Here is a 23187-nt window from a genome sequence, read left to right on the forward strand (position 1 = left end):
ACTGAGACCAAGAGTGCAAAACCTTTATGGTCTCATTATGTTAGGAGACAATGGAGTTAGTGAACATTATTCCTACCAGAGAGGTGGAGAATGTTCCATACAAATGGAGTCACCTGGACAATGTCCCAGGAGACAGGACCCAGATCTTAGAGTATATAGGAGATTCAGATGGAAGGTTTGAATCTAGTATTGGGTAGGTGTTCCAACTGGAGATATGATAGAGAGCCTGGTCATGAACGATAAAGAATCCAGGACTAAGTTACAGAAACCATGGTGCCTTTAGAAGAACTTGACTTGAAAAGTGACGTGTTTGATTTGGTTTAGAAACTTGGCTCTGGTCCAAGTAGAAGAGGATAAAGTTAGAAACTAAAGTGAAAGGCTAAAACCATCTGAAAATAGAGGCACTTTCTGATACTTAGAAAAATAAACAAGAAACCAGAAACATTACAGAAGCAGCACCATAAGGTGAGAGAACTTTTCACTGCAAACTGTCTACCCATTCATCAGATACAGCCTCCATGTCAGGGGTGCACAATGTAATTAATTGTTGACTCAGGGACTGCTGAACAGGGTCGCTGAGTCATAAAGACAGCTCCAAGAGGAAGATTCCAGAGACAAATCAGTGTCGTGGACCCTGCACATTTCCCCTTCCACTCCAGTGCTCCTGGCAGACCACTCATTTCTAAATTTTAGCAATCTCTCTCTGACTGGTGTGTCCACGTGCAATTTTGGCAAGCTGAACATGGTGACTGAGCCAGATATCTCGTTCCCTGCAGACATATAAACCCATCAGCTGTGAGCTGGTAATATAATTTACAGTACACTTGGCCAGCCTTATAAAACAACTTTCTGTTTCCAGGGAAATAGAGCCCTGACAAGAAGAGATGTTTATGGCTTAATTTTCACTGTGTTCTCCACTGTTTCTGTAGCAGCAGCAGCCTGTGCATAATGTATCCTAGTCACCTGCCAAACGGTTACAACTTTGTTGTCATTGTGTTTGGCAAGATAAGTGCAACATCAGGCTTTGCTTAATATCCACCCCCAGAATCCTATTACCTTAGGCTGTGATGGCCATCCTTATGGCCATGCTCCTCCAGCCTTAGGACAGGGGAGTTCAAACATGTTACCTATGGCTCTCCTCTCCATGGAATTATCTGTTATTTTATACTTTTCTGAGTAAAGTTCCTATAAAACGGGACTAAAGGCTTGAGATGTGATCACTAGAGAGAAGCCATTCCCTGTATATGTGCACAATTATCTTCTTTCTCACTCTTACTTTCTTGGCCCTTTTCTGCAGTGGTATAGACTATAGCAGCCCCTTTATTTATGCTGTTAGGCTAGGAAGGATTCTTTTAGTAAGCAATTCCCATTTGTGGCTACAGCCAAAATGGAAGCTCTGTAAGGTCTGAAATTTTTTTTTTTTCCATTGCTACATCTGTAGCATCTAAAACAGAGCCTGGAATTTCAGAACCATGTGCCAGGTGAATAAGTTTAAATAGTGACATAAATATATAAAATAAATTTACTCTAATAATTGAAGGCTAGTGCTACAGGTGATGGTTTCCCAAGAGGAGAATGTTCTGTTGAGTGTTGGCCGGGGGGCTAATGTATCAACCCTGAGACATAACATAGAAAGTAATATCCATTCTAACAGCATTCTGTGTTGCAAGACCTTCCATTTGAGGGACAGTTTATTAACCTAGTGACTCTCAATTCTGCTGTGCACAAATGTAGAGTTGTGAGGTTTCCCCACAGTAATTCTGTTTTGCTCCTAGCTACATCCACTAAATGATAGATATTGTGTTTCCTGTGCTGTGTGGGTTGTCTATGATGTCTAGTACTATCAAATTTCTTTTGTGTTTCCATCTTGTAGCTAACTGTTAGTAGAAATTGGAAATAGCATGTGTATAGTGTAGTAAGTATGTGTGTATGACTTAATCTTTAGGTATATTTTGTATAGACTCACTGAATCCATCTGTTTGGGAATATAATTGATTTTATACAATCTGATTTTGGAAATTGCATCTCCAGGGCTATTGAGTGCAATCTCTACCATCATTGTGAAAGCAGATGAGACAAAATGGGAGATGGGAGAAGTCAAGTTTATAATTCCTCCATTGTGAAAAGAATTTACAATATTAAATATTATCATAGATTTCCTTAGAAGTGAAATAAAAGATTTGAATACAGGTAATTTATTTGTGTGTATATTCATGTATAGATACACAAGTGTGTATGTGTGCTTTTGTGTGAGTATATGTGTGTGTGTGTGCGTGTGTGTGTGCTTGTGTGTGGATTTAGAGGAGGACAAGCTTGATTGTTATTCCTCAGATGCTATACACTTCATTTTTAAGATTTATTTCATTCTTGCTTACATGTGTATATCTGTGGGGCCAGAATAGGGTGTCAGATCTCTGGAGTTGAAGTCCCAGGCAGTTGTGAGTCACAATTAAACTTGGGTTTTGAGACCCAAACTAAGGTCCTTTGCAGGAACAATATGTAGCCTTAAAAACCCTGACCTATCTCCCCAGGCTCTCATCTTGCTTTTAGACACAAGGTTTCTCACTGGCTTAGAAATTAATAAGTAGGCTAAATTGGCTAGACAGCCTCAGGATGCACCTGTTCCTGCTTCCTGGGTGATGGGATTACATGCCCGTACTATCATGCCTGCCTTTTTCTCTGTGGGTGCTGGGGTTTGGACTCAGGGGCTCATACTGAGATGACAAGCACATCGCTGACTGAACTATCTCCCCAGCCTGAATGTAGGTAAATTGTAAGTTTCTTTCCAACTCCAAATTTCTGGGCAATTCAGAGCAAGTAATTGGAGGACTCTTATGCTATATTGTTTTCCTGATAAAATTACAAGAGATTGGTTCCTTGAATATAGTATGCTCATGCCTGATATGAGCCACATTTACCATCCAAGATAAGAGTAAATGGTGTGCCTCCAGTGTTATAGGGTTCACTCTGTACCATTATTGTGAAAATAGAACCATTGTATAAAGAATGTGACAACAGAATGAAGCAGAATATCTACCTGATTTTTCCATTTAATCAAAATGGACTTCTTAATGAGGAATAAGACAAAAAATCACTACAATTGACCTTCTCCTGTTACGTGACACTTCATGATTTGCAAAGCTCTTTCAAACATACTTTCTTATTTGATTTTTGAACATTGTTCAGGATTATGCAAAGGAGAGGTCAGAGAAGTGTGACTTTCCTGCAGAGCAGAGGATGGAGCAGGGCCCTCTTGAGATAAAAACTTTTTCTCAGGACTCCATTCTACCTCCAGCATGAAAGTATTGTCTGCATATGGAAGAAATGGGACCATGTGTAGGGACTCAAAATTAAAATATATGCATCCATAGATGTTCACACAAGTTTTATTGGGTACACATTATGCCCACATACTGTTTGGATAGCTTCATATTCATGTTTTAGGGTTCTTCCATAATTCTGAATCTATTCTTGACTCTTCAGCCTACTTTACTTGACTTTGCATTGTGGAAGGTCCCCTGTATAGATTTATTAACAGAATTCTTGCTTTCTTTATCCCATTGGAGTAGGACCAAAGGGAAGCATTTAGGAGTAAAGAGAAGGAAGGATAGAATTGAAGTGTGTGATTCTCTCCTCGAGGAAAGGGTAGAAATTGATTGCTTCTTGATTCCAGGGCATAACTTTTATGAGAGGCAACATTCTTTGTCCTTCCCACCCTTTTTATTCTCCCTTCTGGGTTTTGGTAATTGACCACACCTAGAAATGGAAAACATGTAGCTGAGTGCTACATTAATCCTGGAAGATTCATTGTTCCTTATCTATTCATTGATTATCTTAATAAAACTTTCACTAAATGCCATAATTAGAGTAAGTCAATTGTTTCCTTTAGCATATAGACAGACTTGGAATTATTATTACACATTATGAGTAGGAAAAGTGGAGTCCAATAGGATTTCACAGTAAATAACTTACAGTGCCTGGATTCGGCCCACATCTTCTATCCTCAAACAGGCCACACTCCAAGCCTTGATCTGCAGTGGATGGGTGGGCCATGTATATGATGCCCATTCTGCAGGATGGAGCTCTCTAGAATTGACCCGGAGTCAGAGAAATTCCTGAAGCCTGCCATTCTCATTTACAAAGGTCATGTTCTGAGATTTCATAACGTGTTTACAAACTAAAGCAACAGCAAGAACGTCCGTAAGAAAATTGGATAGTGTTACATCTGGTCTCTCACCTCATAATTCTGCCTTCTCTGCACCAGCTTGATAAAACAATTCTGATTGTGTCACCAGCTGTCTAAAACAATGCTGTATGTGAGTTAATGTCAAACATACCCCTGCTATGCTTATAAGAATTTTTATAATAGACCCTCTGCGTGATCTCTAATCTTAACTCTCACCACAGTAATCCATTTGTTGTAGCTTAGTGTTTCTCAGTCTGAGTGATTTTTCCCACAAAGCACACTTGGCAGTGTCTATGGACAATGTTGGTCACTGGAACAATGGAAGGTGTCCCTGGCATCTAGTAGGCAGAGTCCATGAATATTGCTAACCATCCTATAAGGTTCACACAGTCTCCAGAACAATCACTCCGTTCATGTCAAGTATCTTGCTGTTGAGAACCCCATTTTCAGTCTACCATACAGAAAACCACATGTCCCTTAAGTTGATACAACAGTGTTCACCACACTGTGTGCCAAGCACTGTGTTTAGTAAGTTCACTTCCATGTACTTGTCCATTCTGTGCCTGTTCATACAAGATGCCTTCAGCTGGAAAGCCTTCGTACTGTCTGCCCCATGACTCACTCCTTTCCATCACTGAAACCCAAGTGACATACTCTTCCCTGACATCTCTAGACAAATGGATAGGTGACTGTGCTGAATTCCCACCATCTGTTATTCATCCTTCAAGCTTAGCAAATTAACACCAAGGTATGCATGCCATTACTGGACCCTTAGGGTAATCATGCCATACTTAGCATTGATGTGATTCATAGGCACCAGAGCTGGGTAGGGCTGTTGGTTGCTTTCCTCCTTTGGGAAGCTCGCATGGTGCCTTCTGGTACCACAAAAGCTAGTCCTTAGGAAAGGGAGCATTCAGGTCAGTTCCAGCTCAGGTGCCTCTGGGCTGTTTCTGAAGTGCATGTTGTCTTTAGCAACAGGGAATTATCTTCCACCTTTGGGGATAGCCAAGGTCAACAGCAATAGGCTGTATGCTTTAGGGGTCTCTTGGACATCCCCAGCCAATGATTCAAAAGAAAGCTTATTAAAGAAACTTCTTTTTACAAGAGATGGATGCAACTACAGAAAACTACAACCAATAAAGTTGCGGGGTGTGGAGTCCAGTTTTCATGGATACATCTGCATCACAATCTCACACCTAAAGCTCAGGGAACATTTGCTGAAGAGGTGTAGGAAAGGTTGTAAGATCCAGAGGATCAGGGCATTTCTTTATTTCTTAGTAATATCAGAATTACTTGTAGAACAGTGTTCTATTACTAGGAGTATAAATAACAAAATTTACACCCCAAAAGTCTCACCAGCATGACTTCCCAAACCTGAACTGAGCAAGGATGGTATGTATGAATGGACATGGCAAAGTGGCTGGAAAAAGTCCATTCATCCTCAACCCTCCATAAAGAATTATCGGCAACTGAGTAAAGCTGGGAGTGGCAGAGGTGGTCCTCCCCATGGAAGAGTATACCAATTGGTTGTCCAGTGCCAGTCAGCTCTGAAAACACATTATAGGGACTGAACAAGTTATATTTAGCTATAAATATGTGTATATGCATATACATATACGCATGTAATAACAATTAGAAAAAAGAGGTCATGAATTTGAAGGAAAGTATGAAGATTTGGCAGGAAAAAGGAGAAGGGAGAAATGTAATTATATTATAATCTTTAAAAAGTACACATGTATAAGTCAGAGCTTTTCTACCCTACATTCCATTTGTTTCTCTTGTAAATTTTAAAAAGCATGAAAAAGTACATACCTGCTATTTTAAAGAGGACTATTAGTCAAAATATATATCATCTCTTTCACATTCTTTAGAATGAGAAACAATATGACTGAATGTCAGGACTGTATCATACTGAGAATGTGAAACTTTAGTTCTGCACCATATCCACAAGAGGGAGGACATCTCTCCACATCCACTTTCTCGATTCCCTCGATCAGTTGGCCACTGTTGAGTCTGTTCAAACTGGAGATTGGTGCTCCTGCTGTTGCAAAATGCATATTTAGAAGCTGGCAGGCATCCCTGCATAGATTTATACACTGTTTAAGATCAGCCCAGTATGGATGGAGAAGAAATTGGTGGATGTTGGAACATTTGTCAGGAAAACAAAATGACTCTTCAGGAGCATATGAAGCCATGACTGGGAAAGGCAGGGGGATGGGGTGTTTCAAGCAACTGAAAGAGATGAAGATGAAAAAAATAACTGGTTGTTTAATGGGTTCTTGCTTCCGGGGTTTCTGTGAGGCTGTCTTATTTTCATGGAAAATGTCAGACAGCATGGTGCTAGAAAAATAAGTCTTTTGCATGCCAATGCAAAATGAAAACAGCAAAGTCCACACCATGACCAAACACAGCAAAGTGCTCCTGGTACTGTTTCCTTCATTGGGGAGTGATATCACACCAGTTGTTTAGTCTCTGTTTCTTGTCACTGCCTGCCTGTCCTTCAAGACCATCCAGGATGCAATGGAGTCAGTGTCCCTTATGTATATAGGCAAGAACCTCTGTATTGTTCACTTGGCCCTTTTCCCCTAAAATTTCCACTTATTATTAAAATGTCACAGCGGATGCAATAAAATAAAACTTAAAAGAGAATGGTGTCACATCTAGAACACCTGTTTATAAGTATGGTTGAAATGGTTACAACTATACTTTTTAAAATTATTTCTTGAGTCTTTGGAGTTCCTATGGACTAATTTGGTTAAAGAAACAAGTGAGTGAGAAGATGGAAGGGCAGTATTTTATGGCAGGAACTTTCTCTGTCAAATGAAAGAAGAGCATTCCAAACAACTGATGTTGAACTTCAAGCAGAGAAAGGACAAAATCTATTGCCATACAACTGGAAAGGTGGGATGCTGCCAGATGATTCTGAAGCAACGAAAAGAGGAAAAGTCAAGCATGATAAAGTTCGGCCAATTCCATTGGTGCTCATAGTAGACTATGTGGTTGATAAACATGCTAAGAATTTTCCCTATGACAGAGGTGTGTAAGAAAAGAAGCAAATTTATATACAAATTTCCTCTTCCATTTTTAACTGAAGATTCCTGAAAATGGCTGTGCCAGAGAAATCCATGTAATAATCCAAGCAGGCAGTGGCACTTCAATCAAAAGAGAAGTTACCAGGACTGTATAGTCACGGTGTGTCCCTTGTGTGGTCTTAGAAGGCACTCTTTAGTGGGGTGTGGTGACATATGAAGCAGGAATATAACTCCAGAGAGTCACACAGCACAGTCCAGACAACTAACTGGAGGTTCCACAGAGCTCTGACTGAGCTCTTCATTTCTTCCTCTCTCTTCCTTCCCTCATTCTGCCAAGCCTCAAGCTACAGCAAAATAGATGATACTGGGAACCCACAAGTCACCAAAAAAAAAAAAAAAACAAAAACCTGTCTTTAGAAAAATTAGGAACCCTGAACAGAGCCACATGAGTGTAATCAAGGAAAAAGGTGAGGGCAAGACGAAATAGGAGAAAGTAAAACCAAGAAAGGGAAATAGCTTAGAAATGCAAATGATTTCACCTACCACAAAGCAGATAAACACGAAACAATTTCACGAAACTGTGTTCCGTAACATAGTCATATAATAGAGACACTTAAGAAAATTGAATAATGGCATGGTAATTCTCAGGTATCATTTGAAACATTGAATCTGAATGAAAGGAAAAAGAGGTTGTAGGCTGAAGGCAATAGAGGGTGAAAACAATGTTGCCACGTAACTGACTTGATAAGTTTCACCCCAAAATGAGACAAGGAAAGTCTTGTTAATAAAGTGTTGCCAGAGAGAAATATTGGAATCAGTACAGTGAGGACTAGTGAAGGGCAGAGAAAGGAGAGAGGGGTGCCTCCCCAGAGAAATGGAGAAACTTGAAAGACAGAAAAGATAATTCCACCTTAGAGAAAAAAAAAGGGCCATGACATGACTCAGAGGGTAAGGACATTTGCTGTGTAAGCTTGGGAGCCTGAGTCTAATCCCTGGAACATGCATAAAGGTAGAAGAAGAAAACCAACTCCACAAAGTTGTCCTTTGGCCTCCATGCCTGTGCTTTGGTATGCAAAATGATAGATAGATAGATAGATAGATAGATAGATAGATAGATAGATAGATAGATAGATAGATACATACATACATACATACATACATACAAACATACATACATACATACATACATACATATATGTAGCAGGAATCTTAGAAGGTCTTATTAATAAAAACAAACCTGGAGCAAGGTATTGGGGTGAATGCTGGAAGATCAGAGAAGAACAGCTACCTCACCTTTCCAATTCCTCAGCTGATCCTGTTTCCTCAGACTGAATGCCTCTCAGCTGAACTGTGCTGCTAGAGGCCTAAAAGCTTAACCAGCCAAATGCTGCTAGTTTCTGATCTTCACGCCTTATATATCTTTCTGCTTTCTGCCATCACTCCCTGGGATTAAAGGCTCACTTCTCAGGATTAAAGGCATGTGTCATCATGCCTGGCTGTTTCCAATGTGGCCATGAACTCACAGAGATCCAGAGGGATTTCTGCCTCTGGAATGCTAGGATTAAAGATGTGAGTGCCACCATTTTCTAGCCTCTGTATCTAGTGGCAGTTCTGTTCTTTGACCCCAGATAAGTTTATTAGGATGCACAATATTTTGGGGAACACAATACCACCACACATATATATCTACATAGATACATAGAGGCATAGATAGATACATAGATACATAGAGGCGTAGATAGATACATAGAGGCATAGATAGATACATAGATACATAGAGGCATAGATAGATACATAGATACACAGAAACACAGATACATAGATAGATAAGATAGATAAATAGATACATAGATAGATATATAGATACACAGATAGGTACATAGATGGATAGATAGATGTATGTATGTATGAGTGGAAAGGTAAGTAGGTATATAGATAGATAGATAGATAGATAGATAGATACATACATACATACATACATACATACATACATACATACATACAGAAATACAGAGATACATAGATAGATGTATAGATACATGGATAGGTAGGTACATAGATGGATAGATGGATGGATGGATGGATGGATGGATGAATGGAAGGATGTATGAATGGCTTGCTGGCTGGCTGGCTGGCTGGGTAGAAAGGTATGTAGATAGATACGCAGATAGATAGATAGATAGATAGATAGATAGATAGATAGATAGATAACAGATGTTTTAAAGTAAAAAAAAGTACCAGGACTCAGGGGGATAAGGCAGGGGGATTACTGTAAATTCTAAGCCAATGTGAGCTACACAGTGAGTTTGGAACTGACTTGGGCTACAGACTGAGGTTTTGTTGGAGAGAGCAGTGAGATAGAGTCAGGAGGAGCATTTTTAAAAAAGAAACTGTCCTAAAATATCAAATTGGAAATTTTTTCAGCATGAGAACTGACTGTATAGTTGGGGATTTAGCTCAGTGGTAGAATGCTTGCCCAGCGTGCTCCAGACCCCGTGTTTGATCCTCAGTACCAGATTAAGAAAAAAAAGACAAGAAAAATGACCTGAGTTGCAGGTCTAAATAACATTTTGTATAGTATGCTTATCTGAGATACTTACTGATTTTGCTATTGAACTAAAATAATATTTGTAAGGTAAGTGGAAACAATATAATTACTTACCACTAGTGCTGAAATTATATAACTCCAAGTAAATTACATTAATGATTGTTAAATTCTTTATACCATAAAATATGACACAAATAATGGGAAATCATAACGTAACCAAACAGAAATGCATAAGCAGATATTCACATACCTGAACAAATTCAGGAGATGAGCACTTGTGAGTTCTATTTTTAAAAGAGGTTTAAAAATATACATAGGGTATAGCCATATCTTATGAAAATATTGTACTTAAAAATCCTGTTGAGAACAATGAAATTACTTATATATACAGCAAATATGTGACTTTATACATAATAAATATAAATGAAGTATATATGTATATCAGAGATTCCAGGCCATGCTCAATATGACAGTTAATCATTGCTACTATGACTGGATTTGGAACCACCTAGGAGACACAATGTTGGGCATGTCTTGAGAGGCATTTCCAAAAAGGTCTAATTGATGAGGGAAACCCACTTTAAATGAGAGCAGTGGTATCCCAATAACCGAGTAAACAGGAAAAAAGAAGAAAGAATGCTTAGTCCCAATATCCATCTCTGTCTACAATTCTGACTGTGGCTAGCTACCGTGAGACTAGCCCATTTCATGCTTCTGCCACCATGCCTTCCCTTCCTTTTCTATAATGAGCCACATCATTGAAAACCATGAAATGAAATAAACCTTTTTTTTTTTTTTTTTTTTGGTTTTTTGAGACAGGGTTTCTCTGTGTAGCTTTGCGCCTTTCCTGGAACTCGCTTTGAAGACCAGGCTGGCCTTGAACTCACAGAGATCCGCCTGCCTCTGCCTCCCGAGTGCTGGGATTAAAGGTGTGTGCCACCACCGCCCAGCTAAACCCTTTCTTTCTTAATTTGTGCACATCTCATGTTTTATCACAATAAGAAAACAATTAATGCATCCAATAATTTTCTAGGTAGATTTGAAGATGCCAAGGCAGCTGTATTTGCTGTTCGAGTTATGACTGCAAAAGTGAAGTGAAAAGTCAGCAGTGGGAAAGACACATGGAGAATAACAAGTTACCAAACATTTTTTCATATTTTGGTCATAAAGAGTATGTCTGTCTGATTTCTGCATCTCTATTGTATGACCATGTACAATGGTTCAATGGTTTGTGGAATGGTATGTGGAAACGGAACCTATGCAAAGTGCTGACATCCAGAGATGCACGCCTGGAGTTCAGAGTTTTTATGGAAGTTAGGTCATAAAGATGCACAATGTTTGCTTGGCTGACTTCAGTTAGTTATACTCCAGACCCCAGAGGAAAGCAGGCATTTCCTAAAGGTTACCTTGTCTGTTATCCACATTAATCAACTGACACCATTCACCTGGGTCTTGAGTGTGCACATTCACCACTTGGAACATTCTGTGAAGACAGAACAGGCCAGTCACCAAAATAGACTGCCCTTGGGGAGGTGCAGAGTTTGTGTCACCCTGTTTCATTCAAATCATGTGCTAAAAATAACAATATCACAACCGACATTCAGAGGAGAAAGAGGAAACTTAAGAGAATATTATTCTCTCCTTTCGTTGCCTCTAATTGGAAGTGGAGTTAAACAATGTCATCAATCTTCCCACATTTTTAATAATACCTTTTGTAAAGTTTAGTGTGTTCTCTTGGGAAATAATACCTCTTAAAATATATCATTTAAAAATTCAAATTTTTAAAATTGTGTTAACCTCAGGAAGATTAAAGTTCACTTTAATTAAAATAGCATATTCACATTTCCATCTTTAAACAAGTTTCAGTTTGTCCTTTTACATATTTATATACTTGGAAAAACACCTGGAGTAAGTCACTCTACTGTTAAAGATGGTTACATCTTGGTGGTGTGATTACCTCTTGGTGGTGTGATTACCTCTTGGTGGTGTGATTACATCTTCGTTGTCTGATTTGGAAGGTTTATTTTTTTTCCTTACCTATGTCTATATCTCTTCTCTCTGATTAAAAAAATATTTTAAAAGGGACAGAAAATTTTTAAAAAATTGAGGAACTCATGATCCTCACATTAGTTTAGCATATGCTATGGAGAGTTGCTCTCACTTTCAGGGACTTCAGGCTTTACATAGATTAAAAAACAAACAAACAAACAAACAAAAACAAAAAAAACACAACACCTCACAAAATAGAACCATTTTCATTCCAGAATATTTGACACAAGGATTGCAGAGAACACATTTTAACTTCTATCACATTGCTCAGTATTCCTATGCTAGCCTTTTTTTATCTTTACTTGGGAGAAAGGGAGTTCTGACTACGGGGTATAGCTGTGTCCTTCTGGCTAGAAGATCAGAGTGAGAACCAAAGCTATTTATCATTGAGATTGAAGGACATAACAATCAGATAAAAGCAAAATAATATGAAAGTAAGATAAAAACTTGCTGCTAATATCACTTATACCAATTGAGAAACAAAAATGGATTTACCCTGACAAATGAAAATAAAAATTTTCTGTAGGAAGACATAGGAAACATTTATAATAGCCTAAACTAGGGTGACTTTGTTTGGGAGGTTGCAAGACATGTAAAGCTATGAAAGTTTAAATATAAATTCTTAAACTCTCCAAAGACTGTTATGAGGTAAGATATCAAATGAATATTTTATTAAGAGATCTACTAGGAGATCAACTGGTAAAGTACTTGACATGGATGCATGTGGACCTCAGTTAAAATCTCTAGCAGTTATACAAAAGTTGGGCATGGCAGTGCTTTTCTATAACCACAGACAACACTGTGGGAGATGGAAGAGGACAGAGATAGGAAGCTTCATGGAGCTCACCGGACAGCCAGTCTAGACTCACCAGTGAGCTCCAAGTTAAGTGAGAGAACTTGTCTCAAGAAAATAAAGTGGAAAGTAATAGAGGAAGACATGTAATGCCAACTTTAGCCTTCACATGCATGCCCACACATGCAAATCAGCTGCATATGTGCAGATACACATAAACACACAGAGAAAAAGATACACTCATTCTCAGGAACAAGAGCCATGATGTGCAAACCACAGTTTGCTTGCGTCTGCATCACACTCTGCTGTTTGTTATAGAAGCTTTACTCCAGGTGACTCTACTGAGCAGACAGGACAATGGCTCCTTTGTCTGTCATTTCCCAAGACTATAGTGATACACTATTGGAACCCTTTAACTTTCCCCAGCTTCTTTGTTGGAAAAACAGCATTCTGTTTAATCACAACCAAGAAGATGCGGCTACATCTACCAGGCCCTACTCTTCCAGAAGAATATGTATCTCAGTTCTGGAAAGCCAATATTATTAGGGCTAAAGTTGACCTTGCTCCAGCTTAATCATGAGAAAGATGTTCCTTGTAAGAAGGGAAATCTTGGAAGACCAGCATCTACTGCAGAGGTTCTCAACCTTCCTAGTGCTGCGACCCCTTAATACAGTCCTCATGTTGTGGTGACCCCCAACCATAAAATTATTTCATTGCTACTTCAGAACTCTAATTTTTCTACTGTTATGAATCATAATGTAACTATCCAAAATGTAGGGTGTCTGATATGTAACCCCATGAAGATCTTGACTGACAGGTTGAAAACCACTGCCCTACTGTCTTTCCAGAACCTACTCCTATAAGAGAAACATTCAGAGATAATTAGGCTGTTACTTCTACAAGCAGCTGGGATACAATAGAGAGAACTTTGATTCCATGCCATGTGAAGATGGAAAGGGAATGAATACCTGAGACAGAGCTTAGAAATACTCATGGATAAGAGATTTGTAAAACAGTGTGTATCTTCGGTGGCAAGCAGTTCATAGTCAGCAGATAGCTCTGTAGGACCAGAGGCCATGAGCAAAGTGACAAACCACCCAGAAGTTCACTATAAAATCTGATGGATAAAAAGCTATGAAAGACTGTTGTGATCATACTCTTTCTTGTATATCTGGACAATCGTGCACATTAGCACTATTTTACACCCAATCCAGGGTAATTCGACCAGGATGTGGGCAGAACTGAATGCATTCTCAGGACATCCTATTGACTCACAGCGTTTAAGAATGATCTTTTTGGCTAAGCAATAAACTGCTCTTACTCGGGGCATATTCCTTGGAGACTAGTCTTAAAAATAAAAACACATTCATCCTTTATGGTCTGAGAGACTGAGAACTGTGCTTTTTCCCGAGGTACAGTCCTATTAGTGACAGAAACTGTTGCCAAGGTTCTAGTCTCTGGCTAAATGTGAGACAAAATCATAGACTCCCCGAAAGCAGTCTCTAAGTCACGCATCCGATAGACAAAAGGGTAAAAATCAAATTCACTAAAGAGGCTTAAGTCTATATTTGACCAGCAAGTGGCTTCTATTGATCTGGGAGTAACACCTAGGGAGGCAAGCCAAACAGCAAAATGGGGAACTGTCTGAGCAGCGATATCACAGCACACTACTAGGAAAATAGAACCCAGAATTCACTCATCCAACTCTCTAAATAAATAAGAATGACTTTGATGGTTGTGAGGCCAGTATCTAGATTTATAATAATATATTACCCAATATGCAAAGAAATAGCACAGTGAGATATATACACAGAAATACATGTAGGTGACAGGATATCCTTCAGGGAAATGTAATTTGGATCTTACCAATGAAACGACAATGGCAATGTTAGAAGTGTGTTCAAAATCTAAGAAAAACTAAATTTGAAGAATATAAGGACAATAGGACAATAGTGACTCATTAAATAGAACACAACTTCTTAAAATTGTCAATCATGACTCCATTAGGCTTCATGTAACTCAGTACGATGTTGGGCAAATGGGGCAACAGTAAAAGGTTTATGAATGTGCACTGACCAAACGTTTAATTAAAAATGGAAGACACAACAAATCTAGGATGATTCTGGAAACACTTGTCCATGTCGTATCATGGAACTTCACTGTAGCCTTGGTTCTGAACACACAGTATGCATATTTTACAATGCATGTCTTTGTGTTATGCAACTTCCAAAAATGCCATCGAGAATAGCTCAGCTCATATGGAAAACAGTTGCTTTTTATGAACTGAAATGTGCTTTACTCTACCCAGGGTGTCTTCTGCTCTTAAAAATATAACTATAGTTATAGAAAACAAACACTTTTAATATTTTCCTGCTATCATTCCTCTACATACAAATATCAAATTAATATATATTTGGATTATATTGTGTTAGAGGGTTTAATTTAAAAAAAACGCTGTTTGAGCTAAGGACTTGATTTTTGAAAAAAATCATTAAATAAATTTGGAGCTTGGAATTAGGACAGAATTTGTAACAGTTTCTGAAATGGCCTTGATTGAACTACATTTATATTATTTTGTAATATTTGTTCATACAAAGCACCCTTCACATCATTGCTGATTATGAAGGCAAAATATTTATTGACTGAAAATATTAAAGATGTTCTACATCTTACAGTATCAGATACTCAACCAGGAATATAATTTTATGTAAAAATAAAGAAACACATCTATTTTATTAATATGCAAATTTATTTTTGAATTTAATAAATTGTAAAAATATATGTATACCAGAGAATTATATTAAGATGAATTTCTTTTTGATTTATTATCAGTAATACTTCATTTGTATACCTATTTTATATACTTATATATCCATGGTCACATAAAAATTTCTTAAGCAAAGGGAGCTCACAAATGAAAAATGCTAAGAACCTCTGAAATGCAGCATATCAATAAAGGATAAAATTGTGCATAATAACTATCTCTAAAAGGTAATTTTGAAGTTGGCATATACAGTACCTAAATAAATTTACTAGATGGACTCAAATATAGATTTCAACTGATAAGAGAAGAATCAATTTAAAGGTAGATCAATACAGTCTGGGCCTGTAAATAGCAAAAAAGAATATGGGTAACTATATCTTCTTGTGAGACATCTTTAAGTGTTCCTACATATGTATAATGGGAAAATTAAGTAAGGGAGATAGAAAGGGGGAAAAGATGCTGAAATCGTGCCTATAGACTTCCCCAAAAGAAAATTGCTAATATATACACCCAAGAAACTCAGTGAACTCTAAGGAGGATAAATACAAAAATAAATTTCTATTTCTCTCTAATGTTCAAAATTAAAGTAAAACTAGTAAGAATGCTGGAAAACAGAAATGGGGGGAAATAAATGAAAGAAGCAAAAAATGCTCATCATATATATATACATATATATATATATATATGTATATATATACACACACACACATATACATACATACAAATGCCACAATGTGATTAGCAGTTGACATCTCTTCAGGGACAATGGTGGTCAAAGGCAGTGGGATGTTATCTAACATATCCTGTGGGAAATAACTATTGACAACATGTAGCAATGTTGTCTGGAAAATGAAGGTGATATAAATATCCATAAATGAGCAAAACTATAAAATTCATCCCTAGTGCATTTCCCTTGCAATAACAACTAACAATTTGTTGAGGCTGAAAGAAAGTGAAAATATGTATTAATTTGAATTTAGGCAGAAAAAAAAGAACTCTAGTAAAAGTGGTTATTTATCTAATAAGAAAAGATTCTATAATTACACATTTTTTCTCTTACTGATTTAAAAAGTTAAGTGCATAAAGCAATATCTTTAAAATTGTGTGGTTGTGGCTATAGCACATATGATTGCCATATATTTGACAATAAAAGCCAAGTGAATGAAGCTATATTTGAAAAAAGAAATGACAGCAGATGGTAATTTCAATCTACAGAGAGAAATGAAGAAATGAATAGACACAGTAAATAATAAGCTTAATTAAAAGAAAGCTCAATGAACATATTTGAGTTTCCTCCCTTCTCTTAGCGTTCTAGAATGACTTACATTTTTTATAAGGTACTTATTATGACAATGTATTATGGTGTCTGATAAATATATATATATATATATATATATATATTATGGTGTCTGATAAATATATATATATATATATATTACACACACAAGCACATATGCATACACACATGTGAAGGTAAGAGTCATTTAGTAGTAAGGTTTCCATATCTTGGTCAGGGAATTTACCTCAGAGGTAGAGTGGGGTTGATCTTCAGAATACAAAACAAACTTTTATAGTTTACTGAAATTTAATTAGTATAGAGATGAGATTGAAATCTTGTAAATTAAGATATACACCATAGGGCCCCAAGCAATCACTAAGAAGGTAGCCCAGAAAGCATAGTTTACATCACTAAAGGAATTACAGTAAGAATATATTCAAGGAAGATGAAAGGATGTAATAAAGAATTGAAAAATAATAAAATAGAAGGAGACTATGCTAATTGTTTCTTTTATCACTGTGATAATTCCTGACCCAAAAAAAGAGCAAGTTACAGAGGAAGGGTTATTTGGTACACAGTTTGAGAAGGTAGAGTACATCATGGTTAAGACACAGGTTATTAGGAGCGTGAGGGGGCTGCTTGCATTTTCTCTACATTCAGAGAGCAAAGAGAGGTGACTGTTGTTGCTCAGCTGGCTTGCTCCTTTCAACTCAGTCCAGAATCAACTCAGTCCATGACATAATTCTGAACATGGTCAAGGTGGGTCTTTCCTTATCAGTTAAAGCCATGTGGAACCATACTCACAGAGGTGTATCTCCTGATGATTTGGGGATCAAAATACCATCACAGAGAGCATTTAAGTACCAAAATACAGTCCATTTATGGTTTAATCTATCTTCAATAATCTATATAATATATTTATAGATTGAGTTACTTTTTATAGATTCATACTCACCCCAAAAATATTAGGATTCTAGTCCTGGCCATCTTTGTACTTAAAATTGTTTAAGCAAATTTATATGAACTCATACAACAGATTTTGTTTCAGTTGACTTCTGAATTAAACTATCTTACCGACAACCACCCACACCTTGAAAACCGTGTTAGTAATAGAACATGCAGCACATCAAAAAAGAGATACAGACTGAGATCCATACCCTATTTCAAACCAGGAACTGTTTTACTCCAGGGTCACGTGATATTTATTCTCTGGTGCTATTAATATTGACAGAGAATGTGTTTACATTTAAACTTATGATCTGGCCGTACAGATATTCAGAGGAAAAAGAACAGCCATTGATTTTGAAATATATTTAAGTTGAATGCATTAAAGCCACTCATTTCATGGCTACTTAATGTCCTACTATCTCTTGAAGAGGAGTCTACATTTGTGTGGATATGTATAGAGGGTGCACAGTGATGACTAATGAGGTTCCTAATTGCACACACACACATCACTGCATATTTATTTTAACAATGAATTATTTAGAATACATATACTATATTTGCTTATGTAAATTGGACATTTATGAATAATATGTGGGTGTAAATAATAGCATAAGTATACACACACACACACACACACACACACACACACACACACACACACACACAGAATGCCACATTGTATCATGAAGCATCATAGCTATGCTTTGATACGTAGAAAGGTGATGTGTTTCTAGCTTATTTCTTTGCAGTTTGGCATCTAGTTAAGCACAGTCTCAAGAATTATACTAGCTACATTCAGTCTCTAGCTCTGCTATGTATTTTTTGTGTGATCCAGTATCCATATAAAATATAATAATATCTTTCTCATGATCTCCCCAAGGATTAAGTGGCATCTTAATGGATACACAGTCCTAGAAAGCACCTGAAAACACCAAATTCTCAGTAAATTTAGATACCATTTTTTAATCTTCTGATTTTTGCCTTTCTAGGAGATAAAATATTTCTTTTCATACCTGGAGCATGTGCAAACTTAGATTATGATTCCTGCCTAACAGACTATCATGAGCCTTCTTTTATGATGGTTCTTGTAGCAGACACACTTTTCTCTATGATCCCTTTAGAATTTTTAATTTACAACATATAGCTTTAGGTGGTATGGCTTCTACCTGAGTGATGTTGCTTTCCAGAAATGTGAGTGGGTGCCTTTACATTACTTTCAATAGATCTTCAGTCTATTATGTAAAGGTAGGGTTGTGACAATTCCAAAATCTTTCTTGTGGTCTGCCTACATTTTACCTTTCTCTGTTCCAGTTCTTTTCATACTTAAAAATGAGAGTTTTCATCTGTTTCTGTTGCTTTTAAGCCCTCAACATCTAGAAAGTGCTTGGTATACACACCACGCTAATTAATGAATCCAAAATGCATCTTAAGTTCTCAACTATTTACTAAATTCCCAGGTCCAAAGTCTACTGATTTTATTACAGTCTCAAGCTACCTTTAACAGCAAGTAAGAGAAGCCCTTCTTTGGTATCAGTGGCTCATTGGTCCTAGATCTCTGAGGATACCAACTCTGGTTTTTCAAGCAATATAAAAGGATACAGTATTTGAATATAACCTTCACATGTACTCCTACACAGTTTAAATAATTTCTAGATTGCTTCCAATGTCTAATGTACTGTAAATGCTATGTAAATAATTGTTATGATTTGTTGTTGGAGAGATAATGTCAAGAAAGCAATTATATATAGTCGTGTCTGTTTGCCACAGATGACTTTTTTCAAACATTTTCTATTCATGGTTGCTTGAATCCACAGATATAAAACCTGTAGATACAGCAAGGTGACTGCTCTAAATAGAATGATTCATTATTATCTTAGAATTCTTTTCTTCCTTTCCTTTGTGCTTATAGAGAGGTTGTTTACTCTTTGTGTAAGAGCTGATGCTATCACTTCTTTCATTATAACCCCCGCAAGACCTGTTCAGATACTGCTTTGCCTGCCTTAGTCGCCTGCAGCCCAAATTCCTACTCTTCTAAATGTTACTACCAGCTATATGTTTTGTCATTTGCCCATTTTATGTTTTCATATAGTTATTTGTACCTGTTGGTTCTCTCTTTAGCATAGAGTTTCTCTTTCAGCTGTGTATTCGCCACAGGACATATAAGTAGCAACTATTTGATAACCACAAATGTTTAATGTAGAGCATACTCAGTGCATGATACTGAGTTTAGAGACAGACTAGCTTCATAGGAGCAAGAGTAATCTCTTTACTATTCCTCCTGTAGATATTTGTCAGTGGATGATCTTCATGGTATTGAAAAAAAATAAAAAAGGCCATACACATGGTATCTATCATAATGCCTCAAGCTAGTGTGACTTTGAGATGTCATTGTCTCACTCTGAGGAATTTTTATTTGAAAGTAGGAAAAAAATAGACACATATTACAACATAACTATGGTATTTGATGACATGGGTGGGTGGGTGTTCAGGTTTTCTAAATCAAGTGGTTGGGCTGAAGAAGGCATCATGAGAAAGTGGGCTCCCTTCATTCCCTGTGCAAGCTCTCTTTGAATACAAATAAAATGAAATTGTTGAGGTCACCATCAACACCCTGCTGTTGTCTTCTAGTACCAGTTCCTATCACTCACTGCATGGTCATAGTAACTCTTACCATGACATCTAGTGGATATGAGCTTTGTCCACTGTGTGGTCCTCCTGCAGAAATCTCTCTGCGACTTATGTTTATTTGACATGATGGCTATAAACTTTCTTTCCCTATTTCCCATATGACACAGATTTCAAGTTGTTCACTTTGCACCATTCATTTCTCTAAAACACATAGAATTATGATTACCACATTTTGTAGGGCATTTTTACTTTTGCAAAGTACTTTCATAGCTAGTGTTCAATTTTGTACCCTTCACAGATCTTTGAGTGTCCTAGAGCAAACATTAGATACATCATAGAATATGATTTAAAAAGTCCCAAAACAAGACAAAAGTTGCATGAGAAAACATGGAGTCCATTTTGTGTTGGCAACTCCTACTGTATGAGAAACAATTAATGAAAAACAATTTAAAGAATAAGAGTGAATAAAGATCTAGAGCAGTGGTTCTCAAACTTCCTATTGCTGCGACCCTTTAATACAGTTCCTCATGTTGTGGGGACTCCCAATCATAAAAGTATTTTGCTGCTACTTCATAACCATATTTTTTCTACTGTTCTGGATCATAATGTAAATATATGCTATGCAGAGTATCTGATATGTGACTTCCAAAGAGCTGTGACCCACAGGTTGCGATCCACTGACCTAGAGTTTAAGTGACTTGCTCCAGGTCACATAGTCAAAAGGCAATAGCAATAGAGTTCTATCAAACACAGGCCACCTCATTACCAGCTTGGTGCTGGTACTACTCAGCCTATAAGGAAAAGGGCTTTTCAAACATTAGTTCCTTGTGCTAATGATCTCTATTCTCTTTCTTGACAGAGGCATCCATCCTGAGCTATGACGGCAGTATGTACATGAAGGTCATCATGCCCATGGTGATGCATACAGAAGCAGAGGATGTGTCCTTCCGCTTCATGTCACAACGAGCCTATGGGCTGCTGGTGGCCACGACATCCAGGGACTCTGCAGATACACTGCGTCTAGAGTTGGATGGTGGGCGTGTCAAGCTCATGGTTAACTTAGGTATCGTATGAAGGACCCTCTGTTATTCTGTTTGGGCTTGTCTTCCCTTCTTTTCTGATTTTTATTGAATTCTTTGTTTCTTGAAAGTTAGCTGCTCACCTATTGTTTAATAGACCATGGATTAAAAACCAACAGCAACAAATACCTTTTCCCTGTTTCTGCATGAGGGTTTGATGTCAATTTTTGGTCTCTGACAGTGGTGATTTCTTTACTAGATTATTCGTTTTCTAAGTTTCCTTTCTTGATTTTTTGGAATTGTTTAGCTTTGTGTAAAACACGCTACTTTGGTCCATCTTTTGATCAATCAATCATGCTCCCATTGAGTCCAACTCCTTGGTCACCACTCAAAACAGTCAAGGCTGAGGACCAGGGCAGGGAGGAGAGGAGGCAAAATGAGAGGGCAGGTGGAAGAAAGCTACCCAGCGTGTTGTTTCTAGTTCCATAGCAACTATTCCTATGGATAGTTCTGGTGGCACGGATGTCCCTGAGATCTTAAGTTTATTCCTAGGAGGACATCACGTTACATTGTCCCTTTTATCCCATTGGAAACAGTCTTTCTAAGTTCAGAGCCTCCTGGTATGTACACACACCTGTTTGCTTCCCTGGTGTTCTTAATCACTTGTCAGCAGCCCTTTTCATATAAAGATTGTCTCCCAATGTCCACCAGTTGCCCTATTTTCTCCATGTCATACGTATCAATCGCCCTAGATTTGAAAAAAAAATGATAATAACTTCATGTTTGTAGCTTTATTGGGCCAAGGTGTGTGTTTTTTTTCTCAGCAGTTGCCTATAATGGGTACTTGGAAAATCCTCCTTCTGGTCTCACATTCTTTCCTACTATTGACTCTTTTTACTGGCTCCTAATTATTTTCTGTGGAGAAGGGAAACCTCTTGGCTTTTAAAGGAAATAAATACTTCTGTTTCTGCACTCAGCAGAAAACCAAATACTCAGTGATGTCAGAATTATTGATTTAGCTGAGTCTGTACTTCTGAGCTCATGGACTCGTGTGGGCTTGTAGACCATATTTGAATATCAAGCTCTTTCATAATGGTTTATTAGAGCCACAGACAAATGTACCCGATTTAAGACCAGAGAAAACCCTAGCTAGCCTGGCTGAAAGGTGGGGTTTGAATTCACACCACTCTTATCTACTATCAGATCAACTGGCACTAATTCCAAAATATAAAAACCTTGAAGACACGGGGACTGTTTTGAGTAGTGGCTCATTTAGTTCTGTGTTTTTATTTTACCTCTGGTTTCTAGCATTTATGACACAGTGTGCTTTTTCCCTGTCTAATCTCACCTGCTTTTTGTTTTTAGTGTGTCTCTTGGTTTTCTTTTGTTTGTGTATGTGTATGTATTTGTTTTTTTTTTCCGGGTATTTATTTTTCTTCTATTGATGGATCTTTTATTGTGTGTGTGTATCTGTATTCTTGAGTTTTCAATCCTCCCCACCATCCACCATGGTAAATCAAAAGATGGTATTCAACCCTTCAAAGGCCCAAAGCCTGCGGCCCGCATAGCAAACAGCCTTGAGAACAGAGAGTACTGAGAAGCCTGCAGGGACTGGCATACCTCTGTCCTTCCCACCTGTCCTCCCACAGCACCCTCCCCACCTTAACTAGACCAAACTGAGCATGTTGCACTACCTAAATCCAACAACCAGATACCATGACTTCTCCGGAAAAACAGCAGAGAGAACAAAGACCAACCCAAAAGCATAACATAAAAGATGAAACTGAACCTCAGACTCTACCTAGTTCACCCTCAGATAAACAAAACAAGGCATCCCAGGGGGTGGATGTGTGTCTTTCAACAGAAGGCTTGTTTTCTTCATTAAATACTGCTGTGTAAAGGCTAGAAAGGCAACCTCAACAGGCATTAGCTTACAAGGAA

General features: G+C 37.7%; 1 protein-coding gene across 28 annotated transcripts in view; it reads left to right on the top strand.

Moving 5' to 3' along the window:
• The window catches only part of Nrxn3 (neurexin 3), a 1637399-nt gene that overhangs the window by 617424 nt on the left and 996788 nt on the right, over positions 1–23187 (top strand). For all 28 annotated transcript variants that reach the window (XM_052738656.1, XM_052738661.1, XM_052738645.1 and 25 more), the window contains one exon: positions 21087–21290. In XM_052738656.1, coding sequence (XP_052594616.1) covers positions 21087–21290 — 204 coding nt within the window. The remainder of the gene's footprint in view (positions 1–21086; positions 21291–23187) is intronic.

This window comes from Peromyscus californicus, unplaced genomic scaffold (assembly GCF_007827085.1).
Source record: "Peromyscus californicus insignis strain IS unplaced genomic scaffold, ASM782708v3 Scaffold_15__1_contigs__length_86483966, whole genome shotgun sequence".
Taxonomy (NCBI): domain Eukaryota; kingdom Metazoa; phylum Chordata; class Mammalia; order Rodentia; family Cricetidae; genus Peromyscus; species Peromyscus californicus.